The 20,548-nt window shown below is 58.0% G+C and overlaps 1 protein-coding gene across 1 annotated transcript in view; it reads left to right on the top strand.

The window, feature by feature from the left end:
• The first annotated feature begins 1,203 nt into the window (after positions 1 to 1,203).
• PRRX2 (paired related homeobox 2) overlaps positions 1,204 to 20,548 on the top strand; it is a 46,723-nt gene continuing 27,378 nt past the window's right edge. The window contains exon 1 of the mRNA XM_082656587.1: positions 1,204 to 1,610. Coding sequence (XP_082512713.1) covers positions 1,346 to 1,610 — 265 coding nt within the window. The 5' untranslated portion in view covers positions 1,204 to 1,345. The remainder of the gene's footprint in view (positions 1,611 to 20,548) is intronic.

Raw genomic sequence — 20,548 nt, 5'->3', positions numbered from 1 at the left:
TCTCATCATCTTATCACCTCCAAATCCTCAACCTACCCACGCATGTGCCTCTCTGGATCGCTGTGGCTAATGCCACCTTGGGGGACACTCAGCCTCATCTTGGGGGTGATTCCTTTCTGGGAAGAACTCTCACTCATGCAGAACCTGGGCTGCTGGTCTGCAGGTTTTCAGGGGGTGCGTGCAGGGTGGGTTTGCTGTGTGTGAGTGGGGAACGGAGATTCTGAAGGCCTTCTCCCTGTGGGCTTATCTTTGTTGCTATAACATTACGGCTCTACAATGGTGGCAGGGACTTCAGAGGGCCAGGCCTCCAAGCAGCCTTCCTGGGGAAAGAACTGTAGCATCTGGAGGGCTTACAGTCTCAGCTTCACCACCGGGGGCATCTTTTCTGTGCTTTCCTTGCAAAACAAAAACAAGAGCAAAGACTCAGGCTGTCCTCTCTCTTTCCCTGTCACCCATCTGTCAGTCTGGCTGTCTATCTACCCTCTGGGTGTAAACTAGGAATTCTGGGGGGAAACTCTTTCCTCCCGGTTTGGTTTTCCTTGGGGAGGGCCTGGGGCATTCTGGAGCCGGGCTCCGAGGTGTATATGTTGCTGGGGGGAATGCATACACCCCAGAAGCTTGAGGATGTGCTGCTATCTGGGGGAGAGCACCTGGGGCCAGGCGGAGCGAACAAGGCGGACCCAGGACTCTCCTCCGTTAAATCAGGGACGGCGTTGGGGTGCATGGGGGGTGAGAATGGAGTCGGGAGTTCCAGACCTTCGCTGGCAACTGTCTCAGAGTCGCTCCCCCCTCCTCTGCGGAGGAATTTGTAAATGGAAGCGGGGCTGCTAATCCCTCCGCTATCACCTCCCCAGACACTTGTTGGGGGACTAAAAAAAAAAAAAAAAGACACACACACCCAAACACTGAACTTTCCCATTCCTCAAAATGTGGGTGGGGAGGGTGAAAGGAGGACACCCCTTGTTCTCCCCCTCCCCGCCGCCAGCCTCCAGCCTGGCTCAGGCGGGACCCCCTCCCTCCCCGCAGCCGGAGCGATGGGGGCGGGCGAGGCGAGGAGGAGGGAGGCAGGGGGCGAGGTCTGCTTCAAGAAGGGGCGTGTGGCCGGAGGAGCTCCCGTTTGAGCAACTTGGGAGCGAGCGAGGCGGCAGAGAAGGGGAGGGAAGAAAGTTGGTTTCCCCCGACGTCAGCGCCGGGCGGGCCGCGGCGGCCGCGGAGCCAGGAGGCGGCCGGGAGCGGGGCCGAGCGCGGGGCGGCCGGGGCGCGCTCGCTCCGACCCGCGCCTGCCACCCCCGCCTCGGACCCGCGCCCGCCACCGCCCCCGGCGACCCCGGGGCGGCCCGCGGGCATGGACAGCGCGGCCGGCGCCGCCTTCGCCCCGGACAAGCCGGCGCTGGGCCCGGGGCCGCCGCCGCCGCCGCCGCCAGCGCTGGGGCCCGGCGACTGCGCCCAGGCGCGCAAGAACTTCACCGTCAGCCACCTCCTGGACCTGGAGGAGGTGGCGGCGGCCGGGCGGCTAGCGCCGCGCCCCGCGGCCAGGGCAGAGGCGCGGGAGGGCGCGGCGCGCGAGCCGTCCGGGGGCAGCAGCGGCAGCGAAGCGGCGCCGCAGGACGGTGAGTGCGCGGGGCCGGGCCGGGGGTTCGGGCGGGGCTGCCGAGGGCCGTGGGAACTGAAATACGGGGGTGCGGGGGCTGGAGGGGTGCGAGGCCAGAGGTTCGTGGGTCCAAAGGGGTGAGCACGGGGCAGGCGACGGATGCGGGGCGCTGGCTCAGCCGCACCCCAGCCTGGGAAGGAGGCGCCGCGGCAGGACCTCCGGGGGTGCGGGCGCCGGGCACTGCAGCCCGAGTGATGGGTTGGCCCGCCGCCGCCGCCGCAGCCCTCGTTGAGGCTGTATGTCGCGATGGGGCGGGCTGCGGGACGGGAGCTCTCGACTGGCGGAGGGCACTGCCTTCTGGCCAGAGCCACCTCCAGTCGTTGGAAGCACGGGGAGCTGTGTGCCGTGTGTCCTACCCCGGAGGCAGCCCTGGAGGCCCCACTCCCAAAGAGCCTGAGACGCGGGTGCGATTACTGCTGGGGAAACCGAGGCTTCCGAGGGGCAAAGTGACCTGGTCGCACAGCTGAGTTTCAAACTCTCCGCCCTTCTCTAGCTCCAGCATACCAATCCAGCGACTACTAGGCTTTTGTAAGATGGACTTCCTGGCTGGGGTACCGATGCCTGCCCCCCCCTCTACCTCCAGTTTGCCCCACTAGCAGCTCCCTAGGGGGAATGGCCCAGCCCTGAAGAGCTAGCTAGGCCTCTCTTCCCCTGCCGAGGTTAAAGGTCATCAGGAAAGGGCTTTAAAAACAAACAACCCACCCAAGTGGCTTTTTTCAAAAAGTCACAGAGGATTGCTGGGCCCTGAGCCCTTGGTAGGAAGGGGGGTGTGGCTAGGGCAGGAGAAGATGGAGAGTTTCCTGGAGGGAGGGGAGGACGGGAGTCCCCATAGCTCACCCAAGCCCTGAAAAGGAGGTGGGGTCGTCGGAGACCACTGCCGGCTTGCTCCCCTAGCTCTGGGGAGCAGGCTGCCCTGCTGGAGGCTCTGGGCCCCTAAGAGTCACCCACCTGATTCCAGCAGCCTTCCCACTTGTCCCCAGGGACCCCGCCCCCCACTTCCCGCACCAGCCCCTCGGTCTCAGGGGAGCTCTGGATGGCTGCGTGCCCCGCTTTTCAGATGAGAGGAGGTGCAGGGAAAACGGAGGTGACGGCCTCCTCATCGGAAACCTTGTCCGGGAGCCTGTGCGGTCGTGAGGGACACCTGACACACACCTGCCTTTCATAGTGCACCTCAGAGAGCGCCCCGCTGGTGCCGTGTTTCCCAGTGGCATCCGCCTCCGCCAGCCACAGGCTGGCATCTGTTCACACGCCCAGGTGATCAGGAAGTGGGTAGACCCACTCCTGGGAGCTGGGGTTTCCCTAGTGGAAAAGTGGAAGGAAGGTGTCTGGTTTGGGCCAAGGGTAAAGTGGGGTGCCCTCGGTGAGGGGGCGGGGCCGGCCAGCCTGGGTCGTGTGAGCACCTCGGGTCTCTGCTGGCTCTGAGCTGGCCTCCCCACAGGGCAGAGGAGAGGTCTTTGGTTTTTCCCTGATGAATGGGGGGCCCTGAGGGTTGGGGAGAGAAGGAAGGAGGCAGGGCGTTTTGTACTCAAGTGCCGGCTGGGGTGGGTGCCCGCTCCGGTCCTAGCGCCTGGCCGTGGGGACGGACCGGGGGGAGGTCTTGCTTCTCCTGGACACAGCATAAAAGGGGTCTGAATGGCGGGTTCTCCTGGGGAGCCCCAGAACAGCTGGGGTCACAAGTACCTGGACAGGGCCACTGGCAGCCCCCAGACAGCTGGGTGGGCAGCAGGCCTCTGCAGCAGCCCCCTGGGGTCAGGCCACCCTCACTGAGAGCCCAGGAGCCCTTTCTCTGAGGAGGGGCTTCTGCACACAGGGAATTCCCAGGTACCGGGGACAGAGGACACCCTGGGTGTGGCATCAGGTGGGATGGGGTTGGGGGCCCCTGATGCCCTCAGTTGGTCTGCTTCCAGAGGTGGGGATCGCCTTTCTCATCTGTGAGGGACAAGGGGCCGCAGGCAGAGTTGGGGCCGGGCTCAAGGGACGCCCCCACCCCCAAGCTTCTGGCCCTCAGCCCTTTGGGCGATTTGCTCCAGGCCTCTGCAAATGGAAAGCAACGTGGACAACATGGAGGGTTCCTGAAGCTCTAATATCTAGCTTAAAGGAGTCTCTTGTTTGGGATTATATCTTTCCTACTCATTTTTGGTGTTAAAACACCCTTTCTTTTATGAAATAGGGATAATAACTGGAGATTGTTTTATTTTAATGTCCTTACTTGGCAAAATTAAAAGGAGGTAACCCTATACTCATTCCTCAGACTGAAAACAAATCACTAGGCCATGAAATCCAAATGTTTTATGTCGAGTCAAGCAGCTCCCCAAGGCCAACTGGGCTCATTCCAGGGGTGCCCGCTGCCAGGCGGTGGGGGGCAGGGGTGGGGGCACTCTGAGGCAGCCCCCGTGCCTGGGAGAATCCCTTGGCTTGCTCGCTGGGTCTCGGACTGCAGATAGAAAGTGGATGGAGGAGAGGCCTGTGTCCCACTCTTCTTCCTTCCTTCCTTCCTTCCTTCCTTCCTTCCTCCCTCAAGCAGGTCCCCCCACCACTGCCGCTGGACTCCCAAGTCCTGAAGTCTCCAAAGCTGGGGGAGAGGGGACCTTTCATCCCCGCGTCCTGGTGAGCCCAGCCTGCATCACTGGACCCCTTTACAAAGCAGGCAACCAAACCTCGGGATGCTGGGGCTCTGGACCCCAGGCTGGCAGGCTTGGGTCCTGGGCTGTGGCTTCGTCCTCCAGTCCTGGACCCACAGGGAACCCTGGCCCCTCAGTGAAGATTTGGACATACTCAGAAGTGGCTTTTCCTGTGGCTTCTGGAGCTGCTTCCAGGTCCAAAGAAAGCAACTGACACCAAACAGAGACGGGGTGCGCCTTATTAGAAAAATGAAGGTTAATGGGGAAACTGATGAGTTGGAAAATTGATATCTTTTCAACGTGCCAGGTTAGCAGTCTCAAAGTTTTTTGAATATATTTTTCCATCTTTTGTTTTCACCAAGTCATCAGTAGATGTAGCCTATTTTTGCCAATGATTCCCCGGGACCAGGCTCCCCCTGGAACTGACCGGGAAGGCTGTGGCTTCGCCGGTGACTCAGAGCAAATCGGGGTCTCGGGTTCCTCCCAAATCAAACGCTGAGGTCTGGGCCGGGGCACTGAGCTATGCCAAGCATGTTAGGAAAATAAACTCTCATTTGCTGCCTTTGCACTGACTTACAACAAAAGAAACCGCATTAATAACTGAGATTTTCTTTAAAGCATTCCCTCCTGTGGGCAGGGCAGAAACAGGGATGTGGACACACTGAAAATAAACGAAACCCCTGGAGCCAGGCAGGGGTGAGGCCCCCAGCCTGGGGAGGCTGCCTGGCCTGGGTGGGGCTGGGACGTGTTACAGAAAATGCCAGGACCAAGTGGGTCCACTTCCCGGAGATTCAGGACAGTGGGGCGCCTGGAGCCTGAGGGCACAGGCTGAGCCGGGGTGAGCTGGGACCCCGGCCAGGGGGTTTGCGCTCCCCTCGTGGAGCTGGTCCCTGAGCCACACCTGTTGATGGGTGACAGGAGGCCAAGGATGAGCCTGGTTTGCGTGGGGTCCTCTACCTCCCCCTTGCCAGTGGTGGAAGGCAGGACTGAGTGTCTGAGTGGGGGGCCTGAAGGGACCACTGAGTTTGAGAGACGGGCCGAACGGCCTTCAATTTTTGGATTTTTCTTGTGGTCAAATACCCCTAACGTATGATTTACCATTTTAACCATTTTGTAAGGGTACAGTTCAGTGGTGTTAAGTACATTCACATCATTATATGACCGTCCCCGCCATCCATCTCCAAAACTTTTTCATCTTCCCCAACTGAAACTTTGCCCGCATTAAACCCTAACTCCCTGTTTTCCCTCCCCCAGCCCTTGGCAATCACCATTCTATTGTCTGTCTCTATGAATTTGACTCCTCTAGGGACCTCATATATGTGGAATCACACAGTACTTATCCTTCTGTGTCTGGCTTATATCATGTAGCATAATGTTCTCAAGATTCATCCATGTCATAGAAGGTGTTAGAATTTCCTTCCTTTTTAAGGTTGAGTAATATTCTACTGTGTTGAGTATATCCCACATTTTGTTTACCCGTTCATCTGTCGGTGGACTCTCGGGTTGCTTCTGCCATTTGGTGGTTGTGGGTAATACTGCTAGGGGCATGGGTGTGCAAATATCTCTTCAAGTCCCTGCTTTCAGTTCTTTGGGGCATATACATAGGAGTGGAATTGCTGGATCGCGTGGTAATTCTACGTTGAATTTTTTGAGAACTGCCATACTGTTTTCCGTATCTGACTTTAAAAAAAATATATATATATATAATTTATTTATTTGGCTGCGTCAGGTCTTACCTGCTGCACACGAGATCTTTGTTGCAGCATGTGGGGTCTTTTGTTGCAGCGTGCAGGCTTCTCTCTAGTTGCGGTACGCGGGCTCCAGAGCGCGCGGCTCAGTAGTTGCGGTGCACGGGCTTAGTTGCCCCGTGTCATGTAGGATCTTAGGCCCCCGACCAGGGATTGAACCTGTATCCCCTGCATTGGAAGGCAGATTCTCAAACACTGGACCACCAGGGAAGTCCCCCATATCTGACTTTTTAACTGGCCTCCTTCTAACTGGCTCTGAAAGGTGGCAGCCGCAGCCTCTGGGGGCTTGGAGGAAGGAGACGGAGGGGGCCGGCCTGTGAAACAGGAGCAGGGCTGGTGAGGGATGAAGACAAAAGGGTTTCTTCAGAACCAGGCCTTTTAAAGATAAGCCTGCTTTCCTTCCCTCCTCCCTTATCCCCTCCCCTCCTTTCCCTCCATCCATTTCCTTGGGGGAGGGGTGGCGAGGGGGGACAGAGCCATCTGCTGTGAATGAGCCTTGGATGGGGGGGTCAGGACACCCAGCATCGGGTCCTGGCTTTTGCTGCCATCTCCGTGTGTGACCTCGGGCCTGTCACATCCCTTCTCCGGGCCTCAGTTCCCCACCTGAACAATGGGAGGTGGCACACAGATGTCTGTGGGGCTGCTCCTGTCTCTCATCATGATGTCATTCGGGCTGAGAAATTGCCCCGTGATGGGCCCGTCTCCCCAGGAGGGTGGAGTCTCTGAGGACTGGGTCCTGGCTGGGCCTGGATCCCCAGACAGGTGAGGGCATCCCACAGCACATGCCCAGGAGCAGGGAGACAGGAGTGGTGAGAGCTGAGGAACCAGGCCTAGAAGCTGAGAGCCCAGGGGGTTCAGTCTGAGCATGGCTGGGTTTCCCAGCGTAGCTGGTGGGAGTGGGGGCAACGGTCTACATCTCTGGCTTTTTGTCTGAGGGAGCGCTCTTGCTATTTCGTTCATTGTCTGTGGTCGCAGGGTGGTCTTGCTCCTCTATAGATCATCTAGGTGGCGCTTGGGGGCCTGGCACAGGGGCCTCAGACCAGCTGGCGCCCCCATGAGGGCCCTTCCCTGTGAGCAGGAGCTCAACAGGGCAGGAGCTGTCACTGTTCCCTTCCAGAAGACTCCAGAAAAGTGACTTTGGAGCAGAAGTGATAATGCCTGCTGGCACGCCACCCCTGAGGCCTAGAAAGTACCCTGAGGCTCAGTGTTGCCATCTGTGAAATGGGAATGCTGGACAGCAATGTCCCTTACAGGGTGGACCCTCAGTGGCTGTGGGAGACCATGCCTGGCACACAGTAGGTGCTAAATAAAGGGCCTCCATTACAGCTCATGGAGATGCTCACAGCAGCCCTGTGAGTCAGGCAGGGCTAGTGATTGCCTTTCCTATTTTGGGGAGGCCCAGAGAGGCAAATCAACCTGCCTAAGGTCTCCCACCTGGGACCGGAGAGGTGGGATTTGTTTTTGGATTGCAAGTCCAAACTTCTGTCTCCTGCAGAGCTCAGCATCTGGGCTGGAGAAATGGGAGAGGGGCAGCCCCATCTAGTTGCTGGGGAGACGCAAGCTAAGGTTTGTTTGGGGATCTAACGGGGGCAGGGAGGCCTTGAGGGCTGGCACAGGGTGGAGCTATTGGGATGGACTCAGTGCTGTGTTAGGTTTCTAAGTGGATAGAGACAGGAAGGAAGGGTTTTCAGTGGCTTGTCCTGGGCAGGGATGCGAGGTCAACCTGGACAAGGCAAAGCTTGGGAGGCCTTCCTGGTTTGCCAGACCCAAAGGGCAGTGGCTAACCCCAAGCGGAAGAGAACCTTGGGAGTGATTTAAGGGGGAGCCAGTGCGCCCCTGAACACAGCCTCCAAATGGGGCATCAGTGTTGGAACCCGACCAGGGTACTGCCCTGGGGTTAGAGGCCACGGGAGTGGAGTTGAAGGGATGAGCCCTTGATGGGACGTGGTGAGAGTGACCAGTTGCTTCCTCTTTGCTGGCCGGGGCCCCATACCCCTTACACCACATTGTCTTCACACCAAACGTGGAAGTGGGTCCTTTTATTATCCCCATCTTTTTTTTTTTCTTTTGTGGTACGCGGGCCTCTCACTGTTGTGGCCTCTCCCGTTGCGGAGCACAGGCTCCGGACGTGCAGGCTCAGGGGCCATGGCTCACGGGCCCAGCCGCTCCGCGGCATGTGGGATCCTCCCGGACCGGGACATGAACCCGTGTCCCCTGCATCGGCAGGCGGACTCTCAACTACTGCGCCACCAGGGAAGCCCTATCATCCCCATCCTATGGAGAGGGAAGGTGAGGCTCAGAGAAGCTGAGCAGTTGCTAAGTTCACACGAATGAATACGGGCTTCCAGCCCAGGCCTGTCCCGAAGCCCCCGCTCTCTACCGCTGGCTGAAGCCATCCCCGGAGCCCCCAGAGTGCTGGGTGGCCTGGCCAGGGATGCCCACTCCCAGGCTGGTGTGGGCTGCATTCAGGGGGCCGTGAGGCAGCCAAGGCAGCCACGTCCTCAGCAGCCTGGCCTGGGTCACAGGTGTATGGGAGACGGGTCAGGCCTGGCAGCGTGGGGACTGTCTGGCTTGGGAGGTTTGGGAAGGAGTGAGAACAAGTGGAGGTCTTCTACCTGCTCCTGCCTAGAAACGTCCAGAATGGCCTCCTGGACACGGGAGAGCTGCGGAGGGTCCCTGACTCTGAGGAACAGCCACAGGACAGGCCCCCTTTCCCAGTCCACCCCTAGCTTCCATATTCATTCATTTATTCACTCACTCATTCAGCAGTCATTTTCTGAGCACCAACTATGTGTCAGGACTTGACCTGCAACCACCTGCCCAGACTTTCAGATTTCAAGCCCCAGTGAAAATTTCCAGGCACTTCGAAGAACTGGCATAGAGTGGGCAGTTTTAAAAGGTGCCAAGAAAAGCCATTTACTCACGACAGCTACCATCTTGTTGCCCCTATCCGTTTATCCAAGAAAGAGCCTTTCAGCATCTTTTTTTTCCTTTCATCTTTTTTTAACAATACATTTGTTTATTTAATTTAGGTATTATTTTTGGCTGCGTTGGATCTTCGTTGCTGTGCGCGGGCTTTCTCTAGTTGCAGCAAGCGGGGCTTCTCTAGTTGTGGAGCACGGGGTCTAGGCGTGCAGGCTTCAGTAGTTGTGGCACGCGTGCTCAGTAGTTGTGGTGCACGGGCTTACTTGCTGCAAGGCACGTGGGATCTTCCCGGACCAGGGCTCGAACCCGTGTCCCCTGCATCGGCATGCGGATTCTTAACCACTGTGCCACCAGGGAAGCCCAAAAGAACCTTTCAGCATCTTCATCTTGGAGTAAAGAATGTTCCTCAAAACGGACTTAGCTTAGCTTAACAAAAAAACTTGCGAATCGCCCCTGTTTTTCTCATTTTGCGTTAGGTCGGTGAAAACGCTGTCATGGGCTGGCATTTGGGAACCACATGGTGGACTGGCTTTCCCAGGCTCACAGACACGGAGACATGCACAGCCCACCCCATCCCCCCATCCCCCCCCCACCACCACCAATACACACGATCCCCGCCCCACCATACACAAAACTGCTCACTCACACACACACCTACCCTCACACCCCGGCCTGAGGGCTCCAGCCTGGCCCAGATGATCAGGTCCAGGCTGTTAATGGCCAGCATGGCCTCAGGCCGCTGGTGGATAGATGAGCAGCCTGACCGCGCCGGGATGGGCCAAGGGTTAAGTGCCTTTTGCGAGGTGGTGAGTAGGAAAGCGCCGTGGGAGCTTCCTGTTTAGACAGAGTTGGGGAAAGTTATCTCGGCAAACGCCCATGCTGAGCCGACACAGGGAGACAGGGTGCCGGGCAGCCCCCAGGGGCCGGAGGCATGTGGCAGGGCACTCCCCGCCCTCCCCGCCCGGAGGGAGCAGAGCGGCTGCCAGAAAGAGGCCGTGCCTCCCTGGGATTCGGGGCGTCTCCAGATGTCCTGGGAATGAAGGTCGCTACCTCACTGACCCTGATGCTCGCGCTGCCCCCCAGTCAGGCCCCCTCGCCCTGTGTCCCTGGCACATCTGGGAAGCTGCTTGCTCCCAGCCCGGCTCCAAGGGGCCACCGTGATGACAGGATGCTGTCCACATGGGGCCCTTTACGGCTAATGATATCTTTTATTGCGTCCTAAAAATGAAGCAGGCTCTGGAAGACATTACTTTCGGTCGTTCTTTGTGATCCCTTCTGCTTTCCTGTGTGTGGGAGGGGCAGCCGGGACCTTCTGGTTTGGGGGGCAGTGGAGACCTTAGAAGGACGCTGGGGTGACGAGTTATAGAGAAGCCAAGAAGCTGGGACCTGGTGGCCCGAGAGGTGGACGGGGGCTGCTGGGGGGAGTGTGGTCTTTGGAGAAGGTCCTGGGGTGGGGGGCGGTGAGATCAGGAGGCCCAGGGGCTGCAAGACCTGGAAGCTTCTACAGAGGCTTTTCCTCCCAGAGCTGAGCAAACACCTCTGTGCTTAAGAGCTGACAAGGGAAGATGTGTCACCTCCTGTGACGTCGCTGCCCAGGAGGCACTAGGGCCCTGGACAAGGAGTTAGGACACTGGGGCTTGCCCAGCCCTACAGCTCGGGACACGCCCTGACCCTGGCCTTAGCGTCCCCATCTGAGGGGGTCGGACCATCTGTTTGTCAACAAACAGTGGTCCCAGGAATCACTGCATTCGAATCACCCTGGGAGCTGGTTAAATGCATGTTCCCGGGACCCAGCCCATGGAATGACACCCTCTGGAGCCTGGGCCTGGACCTCTGCATTTAGCAGGGCCCCAAGCGATTTTTATGTGCATTAAAAGGTGAGCACTGCCGTGCTCTCAGAGGCTCCTTCCAGGGCTAACGCTGCCCCTCTGTCGTCTTCCTCAGTTTGCCTGAGTGGAAAATGGTCCTCTTCTGGGAGGATGGAGAGGCCAGGTGGAGCTGCCAGGGAAGCCGGGCATCATTTGGAAGCACCTGGAAGGGTCCAGTATGTGGGGGGAGGGTGCTGTTCCCCAGAGCAGCGTCCCCAGAGACCTGACTACGCTGGAAGCCACGCTGCTGGGTCTAGGAGAGCACAGTCACTGTTGACGGTCTGCCAGCACTCATGGGCACATACTGGGTACCAGCCCAAGGCCACCCAAAGAGCTGGCATTGCCGCGGGGGAAGATCTGTCTCTCTCTCTCAAGCATCCTGACTCCTCTAGCTGCCAGGGTGACAGGGTGAGGTGGGGTGGTCGGAAGCCTCCCTGCTGAGCTGGGGGTCTCTGTCACTCATCACTGGAAAAGCCCCCTCCCATTGTCCTGCCCGCCTCCTACTCTTTCCTCCTCTCCGATCACCCTGCCTCTCACAACCCTGAAGGCTCCCCTAGCAGTGGTCCCCTGGGGTAGGACATCCACAGCCCCAGGAGGGCGGCCACCTTGCCCCAGGTTTTGTCCACAGTCCCCGATCCCGCCTCCCTGCCTGTCCTCCCCGACCAGTGGCCTCCCGCTCCTGGCTGCCCCCGTTGCCCCGGGCGCAGCCGTTTACACACCAGAGATGGCGTTATTAAAAATGACATTTAACCAGAGCTGGAATTACCACGCGGATGGCTGCAAACCTCGGAATCAAAGCCGGAGCCGCCAGGCGCGCCTGGCAGGGGCCTCGCGGCCTCCTTTCGCCGCCAGAGCTCTGCGCCGGCCTCCCATATAAAGCCCCTGCAGAATGCCGAGGTCTTGAAAGCCCGTGCACCACCTTTCATTAGACTAACAAATAACACGTAACAGAAAACATCTGTGAACAGCAGCCCCTAATGCTCTCAAGATGGTGCCGCGGGCAGCCGGTCCAGCCAGTGGGCAGCCGGGCCGCCCGGGGTTCAGGTTCTGGCTGTCCCCACCCGAGACAGTGAGGACCCTCGGGAGAGCCTGGCACCCCTCCCCTTCTCTCCCGCACCTCCCCCTGGCACCCTGTGGACCTGGGGGCCTCCTTCTCCACCTCTCCATCTTCCTCCAGCTCAGTCTTCAGCCCTCTCTTCTTGCGGATGAGAACCAGTAATTCGAGGGTCTGTTTGCATGGAGACAGTGCCCTGGACAGGGCATCACAGCCGTCCACTCAACAGGGGGGGGCCTTGACCAGTCGTGTGACCTTGGCAAATGTCTTCTTTTTTCTGAGCACCTCGTTTGTCATATGAGGAGAAGAATCGTGCCTCCTTGCAGGGTGGTTTTAAGAATTTAGGGGAGGGACTTCCCTGGTGGCGCAGTGGTTAGGAGTCCCCCTGCCAATGCAGGGGACACGGGTTTGATCCGTGGTCCGGGAGGATCCCACATGCCGTGGAGCAACTAGGCCCGTGCGCCACAACTACTGAGCCTGTGCTCTAGAGCCCACAAGCCACAGCTACTGAGCCCGCGAGCCACAACTCCTGAGCCCGCACACCTAGAGCCTGTGCTCCGCAACAAGAGAAGCCGCCGCAATGAGAAGCCCGCGCACCAGCAACGAAGAGTAGCCCTGGCTTGCCGCAACTAGAGAAAGCCAGCGCGCAGCAACGAAGACCCGATGCAGCCAAAAAACACTGAGGCCAGGCGCCCCCGCCCCAGCACTCCCGCCACGAACCCCGTGGGCTAGGAAGCCACAGGGGCCTCCAGATGTGACATCCTCCCTGTGTGGCAAGAGACTGGATGCCTCCCCAGGATCTAAAGCACCATCCCCACAGCTCAAACCGGGAGGAGGAAGGACTGCATCCCAGACTAGGGAGGAAAATCCAGGAAAACATCCCAGAAGTGGGAGAAAAGACAAATTGGCCCTTTGTTCCCTGTTTCCCTCATGAAGAAGCTAGAGAAAACAGGCCTTTCCCCCTTCCCCCAAGAGACTGTATGTGAAACACCATGCCTCCCTGTCCCCCTCCAAGAGATGCCTTGCTACTTGGTTCCATTCATTCATTCACCCGTTCACTCGTCCATTCATTCATTCACCCATTCATTCATTCATTCATTTGGTGCACATGCGTGCTGTTTGAGGCATCAGTGGACAGGCAAGACGTGGCCCCTAACCAGGGAGCAGAGCACGGAGGCAGCTCCCTGACGCCCAGCTCTTCACCTCTGCCTGGCCCCGAGCTCAGTGCTCCACAGGCAGCCTCACGCTGAGTCCTCCCAGCAGCCTTTTGAGGCAGGTGCAGTATTATCCCCATCTTACGGATGAGGAAACTGAGGCTCAGAAAGGCAAAGTGACTTGCCCAAGGTCACCCAGGAAATACGTTATGATCCCCAGAGCCCAGGTACAGCGCTGGGCTCCCAGATGGCCAAGCAGCCGCAGTGTCCTCTTGCTGGAAGCATCCCAGGCCCTGCCAAAGAGGGACCGTGCCACCCGTCTCCTTGGTTCTCACCCCAGACCTCCACAGTGCCTGAGCAAGGTGCCACTTTTCCAGGGACACCACTGCGCAGAGCCTGACCCATAGCTGACCCAGGCGGGAGGGCTCTGGGCTGTGCTGTGACTGGGGGGCTGGGGCTGGGGAGGGACCCCAGCCTTTGGGAATCTCGTATTTCCGAGAGACATCATGTTCTTATTGGAAGGCCAGCCTCTCCTGCAGAGCTGGCTGCCCTGCCACCTCACCCCGAGGTGAGGAGAGTGTCAGGGCTCGAAGTGGGAAATTGCTGGAGACAAGAAGTAAAAACGAACTACTCTGGTTTCACTGGGAAGGAAAAAAGAAAAGGCAAAGATCTAAAGCGGCTGAAAGTGGGATCGTTATTTGAAGAAAATTATTGCTGTTGCAGCGGATTCAAGGTGGGGGCAGATCAGAGCTCCAAGGGGGGAAATGGGGAAGGCTTCCCTCCATCCTTCTTTCCACAAGTATTTGTTGAGCATCTACTCCGTACCAGACCGAGGGCTGGATCCTGGGGTCCCATCAGGAAATAAGGGGGTGTGGTCTCCCTACTATGAAGGAGGTAGGAACAGATAATGGGGCCCCCTACCTGGCCTGGAGATTCAGGGGAGGCTTCCTGGAGGAAGTGGATTTTCAGAAGGGACCCAAAGGGCTGAGTGAAGTTAGCCAGAAGAAGAGGTTGGGAAGGATGCTCCAGGTGGAGGGAACAGCAGATGCAGAGGCTCAGAGGTGAGGAGATTGGCTGTTCCAGGAGCAGAGGGGGTGGGAGGGAGCCCGGTGGAGAAGACCAACGAGCAAGGCCTACTTCAAGATTTGCAATTTTGGGGCTTCCCTGGTGGCGCAGTGGTTGAGAGTCCGCCTGCCGATGCAGGGGACACGGGTTCGTGCCCCGGTCTGGGAGGATCCCACCTGCCACGGAGCGGCTGGGTCTGTGAGCCATGGCCGCTGAGCCTGCGCGTGCGGAGCCTGTGCTCCGCAACGGGAGAGGCCACAACAGTGAGAGGCCCGTGTACCGCCAAAAAAAAAAAAGAAAGATTTGCAATTTTTGTGTTAGGCGGGGTGGGAATGCTTTCTGTGCGCCTGTGGGCGTTTGGGGTGTCCAGAGCACCCAGGCCCTCCCGGTAGCGCTCTTGCTGAGTGGGTGTGCTGTGTCCCGTGGGAAGGGAATGGCTGACTTGGGAACAGCTCTTGTGTCCTGGCTGCTCAGAGCCTCCCGGGTGCCCCATCTCCAAAGGAGCAGATCAAAAGCCCGAACTGTCTGCTCCGGCCCAGCTGCTGTGAGATCTGACATCCCAAGTCAGAGAGGGGTGGGTCCAGGAGCCGTGCAGAACCCGACGCAGGGCGGGTCCCCATGCCCAACACGGGGCTCGCAGATCCGTCTGTGGGATGGCTCTACCCAAGACATGGACCCAACACTAGGGCTTTGCGCCGTAGGTGCACAACGACTCTGACATGGCAGTTTCCTTAGCAGACCCATTAGCAAGATGAAGAAGGTCGCCCCGGCTGTCTGATGGCAAATCCTGCCTCCCAGGGGGAGTGGAGGGAGTTTGGGGTGCTTGTGGCTGAGTCGAGGGCTGGGTGACCGGGCTGTGCTGAGTGGCGTTGGAGTGTGTTCATCTTCATCGCTGTCACCATCCCCGAGATCCCAACAGTCAGGACCATTTATTGTGCACCTACTACGTGCTCAACCCTCTGTGTAAATCGTCTCATTAATTCCAGATACTCTAGGAGGTAGGCAGTCTTATGGCCCCATTTTCCAGATGAGGAAGCTGAGGCCCAGAAAGGTGGGCTATGTATGGAGGACACGGGGGCTCCAGGCCTTAGGCCCTCGTTTTTGGCGTGTTCCCCACCCTTGCTGGCCCGGAGCCCCTGGCTGTGCTCACTCTGACCTCGCCCAGCCTCTCCGGATTTGTTTAGAAAGGGATGGGTGAGAGAGGTGATAACGCGGGGCACAGGGTTGCTGGACAGAAACCAGAGCTGCTCCTTGACCCAGGCAGGCAGGCCAGGACCCTGGGACAGGGACGGCCCTCATTTTTCCCATGCAGCTCGATGGTGACACAGGCATAGAAGTGGAGAGCTGGTTCCAGAGTCCCAGTGGGTCCCCCGCCTTCTCAGGGGCAGGATGTGCTGCCGGTGGGGACCCAGCTTAGCTGTGAGATTCCAGCTCCATCCACACCCCCACTTCCTGGATGATCTTGAGAAAGTGTCTTGTTTCTCTGAGCCTCGAATTTCTCATCTGCAAAATGGGCACATCGCTAGTACCTGAGGCCTGGGTTGTTCAGAAGAGTTGATAAAGTCAAGCAGGTAGGGCTCAGCTCTAGGCCCACCTGGCCTCAGGTAGGTGCACAGTAAACACCAATCTGTTTTCTCTTTCACTCTCCCTGACACTTGGGAGGAGGAGGCAGATGCACAGTTTAGGACTGTCAAGCCCCTTTCACAGATGGAAAAACCGAGGAGGGAAAGGTTTCCCATGGTCCCACAGGAAGAGGAGCTGAGATTAGGAACAGAGTTCTTGGCCCCAGAAGCTGACCCCAGTGGCCTTTGCTGGTTCCTAACTATGCTTTCCAGAAAGGAGACAAGTTATCCAACACACACACAGGACCAAGACCCCTCTGCCCCTGCCCAGCCCTGCCTGGTGACCGAGGGTGCCCTCTGTGGAAGGATGGTGAGTTTGCTGCAGCCCCAGCCTGGCTGGAACTGACCCCTGCTCCCGTGTGGCATGAGCATCTTGCTTTATTTTCCACGGCATAAATTATAACCATGTATAATTTCATGACAAATACCGTCTATAAAACACAACACAACTATTTTTATAATGTGGCGTTTGAGGTTAAAAATTCAAATTAGAGATTAATTGCAACTTCTAGAAGGTCTGTGGATAAGATGGCTTGGGGAAGAAGGCTGAGATATTCAGATACACTCCCTCAGGCAGATGGGTTCTCATCACATGTCTAGAACATGCACACACACACACACACACACACACGCACGCACGCTTGCACTCAACTGATCTCTGGCTTGAGCAAAGCTGGTTTAGACACGGTGTTTGCACTCGTAGGAAAGCTGGTCTCGATGCTGGTTCCTTTCTCAGCCCAGGACTCTGATGTCCCAAGTGTCCACCAGAAGCAGGTTACAGGATAAGCAAACAGCCCTGGGGTTTGTGGAGGCGGATGGCAGGGGGAAATTGACAGAACTTGGGGAGCCAAGAAAAGAAGCGAATGTATCGGGTTAACCTCCATTGGGTGCCAGCTCTCAGATTCTCCCTAAACCCTCCCCTTCCTCCACCCCGTAAAACCAAAACCAGATGGAAATCTCAGTGAATAGTGGGTCTGCGGACAGGGCAGACAGCGTGGGATGGAGCCCTGATCAGAGAGGAGGGAGGCAAGCTGGGTGAGCCCCATTCCAAGGAGGCCAGGGGCAGGGTGTGTCCCCTTTGGCACCCACGGGCCAGATCTCAGCCTGCACAGAAGAACGTCGGGGCTCTGGAGAGCTCCGAGGCAGCTTCTTGGGCTCCGTGGGGATGGTGGCAAATGTTCGCTGCTTTCTTAAAACCAGAACAGCAGAGGTTGGGAGAGTGGGGCTGCCCTCTGCACTGCAGATTTTCCTCTCCCCACCTTCCCATGGGTCCTGGAAGAAGGGCAGCAGCTCCAGGGCGTCAGTAGCCAAGGGTGGGAGTCCAGTGGCCCACTAATGCTCCCAAGGGCCCCAGGGAGAGGGGGGCCAGAGTGAGGCCAGCGAGTCCGACCGACCCCAGCTGGCTCCCTGGGGCCAGGGGCTTCCCCCTTCTGAGCCTCAGTTTCTTCATCTGTAAAGTGGGGATAACGGCGAGTGAACTGTGAGGGTGCAGATAGGCAGCAGTACTTTCACATAGTAGTGGCACAGGGCCAGCTGCTGCTGTTATCATTACTGCCATCGCTATTATTAGCAACTCACAGGTGGGTCCCTGCGAGAGGGCAGGCCGAGGACCCAGGCACACCTCTGGCAGCTGCTGGTCCCCAGGGTCCGTCATCTCCCCAGCATGAGGATGGGAACTGTCCCGACCCACACTAGCTCCATATTAAGGCAACAGCTCTCCTGCTGCCTCCACCCCCAGCCCCACCCTGGGGCGGGCAGTGTGAGTGGGGCTTGTTTATTCCCGTTGTCTGTTGGCACGTTCAGGGTGAGATGGAGGGGAGGGGTGCAGACAGTGTCTCCACCCCTCTCTCAGCAGCAGCTGTATCCATCCTGGAGGGCTGCTCGGGTGTCTTCAGCGCTACCCAGTCTTGGGCACAGCAGACAAAGAGAAGCCTCTGTCACTAGAGCAGGGTCAGGAACAGCCCAGGGGAGGGGCTTCCAGCTCTGTCGTGGAGGCCTCAGACCATTGCCTCCCTCCCTCCCCCCGCCCCCTCCCCCCCTCCCCCAGCTGTCCCGGTGCCTGCCGTGCACCTTTATATTGTCACTTCTTTGGGTGAAGTCACTGTCCACAGGGAGCCCTTGCCGGGACCCCCTTCATAGCAGTAACACATCATTTCACTGAAGAGGCCCCCACTAATCCCAGGGTGTACATGCTAGCCCCTCATCTTTACAAAAGGCTATCAAAATGTCCATTTTGGGGACTTCCCTGGCAGTCCAGTGATTAAGACTCCCCGCTTCCCCTGCAAGGGGCACAGGTTTGATCCCTGGTCGGGGAACTAAGATCCTGCATGCCACGTGGTGGGACCAAAAAAAAAAAATACATCTTACGGGTGAGAAACAGAGGCTCCTCCACTCCACATGTATTTCCTGAGCTCATACGATGTGCGGGCACTGGGCAGACATCCACCCATCACCCCTTAGGAGCTTCCAAGTAACAGGAGACAGGCAATTAACTGATAATTGCAGTACTGGTAAATTCCAAGTTGAGAAGCACAGGGCCTCTGGGGCTCAGAGACAGGAGTCACCATCCCAAGGCTGCACAGCCGTCAGCACCTGGCAGAGGTGGGATCAGACCCCAGAGCCCTTCCATCCTAACTGTCCCCACGGCACAATGCTGTGGCTAATGGGAGCCCCTCTGAACAGGCTGCAAAGACCTTCATCCCAAATCATTTGGAAGAGGGACCCACGACCAGCCCAAGTGGCAGGGGCGAGGCTGGGAGCAGAGGAGAGATTATACACATCCCTCTGGTGCTGTATTCTCCGCAAACTTGGGGGTAGGGATTCCCCGAGTGGGGGGCACAGTACTCTAGTTCTGCCAGGGTCCGTGTATACGTGGGGCTTGGGCGGTGTTCTAGTCGGGCTTGTTACCTACGACGGATAGAAAACCGGCCCCAAGTGGCTTAAGCAGAACTAAGATAATGTGTGCGAAACTGAAACATCCAGGGTGGGACTTCAGGCACCACTCGATCCAGGGCTTAAACAATCGAGCAGCCCTAGTCTCTCTACCGGAATCTTGCCGTACCACATCGGGTCCCTGCCCACCTCTGAGCCAATCACAGCGGCCGCAGAGAAGCTCCGTGCTGATTGGCCAGAGTGGACTGTGTGTTGAGGGGGGGGCGGTGCTTCACTCGAATCCGTTGGACCAGAAATGGAGGGAGGTTGCCTCCGAACGCTGCTTCTGGACACAGCAGAGCTCACATTTATAAGGAAGAGTTCCCGAAACAGGGCTAGCCCTGCTTTATTTGCTTCACATGTAGTATCCACTGAAAGTCTTGCTGCCCCCCATTAAGTAGCAGTGTCCCTCTCCCATTCCGTCAAGCACTCCATGGCTAATACTTTATCCACAGCCGAGAGCGTGGACGACTTTCGGTGTCCAGTTGACGTGCCATCATGTGCGGTCAACATGTCATTACCCTTCTGCTCGTAGTTTGGAGGCAATAAGAAATTGTACTTCAGGTGTCCCGAAGGCCAGCCTTTGAAAAGCTCCTGGGCCTTAGGCATTAGGGGCCTAAAGGCTAAACTGAGCTGGGCTGTGAGTCAGTCATTCATTCATCCAGTGCCGGGCACCACTGTCAACACAGAGAACCCTGGAGAGGGATGGAGGGAAACAGGCTGGTGCGGTCCAAGTGAGTTTAGTTCATGATAGTGAAGCAGCTGGGGAGGCAGATGAGCCCCTGAGCCTTGCTGGGGCTGTGAGGGGAGAGTTCCTACAGGGTGTGGTGCCTAAGGTGAGGGGTGAAGAGTAGGTTGGGCTTCGTGACAAGGTGGGAAAAGTATTCCAGCCAGAGGGAACAGCACGTGCAAAGACAGAAATGACAGAGTGCGGCTGGTGGGACATTTGTGGTGGGGTAGGGGACCCAGCTGAGCCCAGGTGAGGGGCGGTGGATCCTAAGTCTGGGATCTAGACTCCAGTCCAGCGTGTTGGCCCTTCTCTGGGTCAGGACTAGGGTGAAGGGGATGAGGCACTAACGGTGCGAACCGTAAGGAAGTGCTCACTGCTGGGGCCGTGCAAGTGCTGGGGGGCATCTGAGACAGCGCCTCCCTCCCTTTGGCTCCCTCGATGGCAGGGCCGGCTCAGAAAGCGGTCTCTGCTCATCAGGAGACTTGGAATTTGTCTTCACATTCAGCTGCCCCTCCTCCACCCTGGGCCCCCTCCCCTCCTCTCTGAAAAAACTCCACCATCCTGATTTTTTAAGTAGGGGGATTGGTGGGTCTGGTTGGGGGCCAGCGGTGGGGGGCCCGGGCAGAATGCTAATGAAATCAGAGGCACCCAGGTGGGGGCCAGGCCCCGGGTAGAGGAGAATTAAGCAAATACACCCAGCCTGCTGCAGGCTCTTTACCATATTTGATTGGTGCTGGCTGAGGGACAGCCCCCTGCGGTGCAGCTCCCGCCCCCCCCACCCCCGCAGAGGGGGATGGGGGATATAATGGGGAGTGGGGGAGGGGTTGCTCCTTCAGTCCTCGGAGCCTGAGACATGGGCTACATTTGGCCTTCAGGGATGCTTCATGGAAGGGAAGGGGCAAAGATGGCTGGCAGGAGCTTGGCCTGTACAGCCTGTCCCCTCCTGCTAGGCGAGGTGTACAGAGGCCGAACGAGTGCATGTCAGCCGCAGCGACACTTGTGGGTTCTCTGTCTTGACCACTTTCCAGGTATCACCCCGTGGAATCCCCACACAATCCATGAGTGAAGTGCTATACAGACAGGGAAACTGAGGCACAAAGCAGCACAATGACTTGCCGGGGTCACAGAATCAGCAGCCTGACTCGCAGCCCCTTTTGGTCACTGTACCTGAGTCCACGC

The sequence above is a fragment of the Grampus griseus genome (genome assembly GCF_964374135.1).
Source record: "Grampus griseus genome assembly, chromosome: 6".
In the NCBI taxonomy this organism is placed as follows: domain Eukaryota; kingdom Metazoa; phylum Chordata; class Mammalia; order Artiodactyla; family Delphinidae; genus Grampus; species Grampus griseus.
The sequence above is the reverse complement of the archived record's forward strand: the minus strand, read 5'-3'. Positions and strand labels throughout refer to the sequence as shown.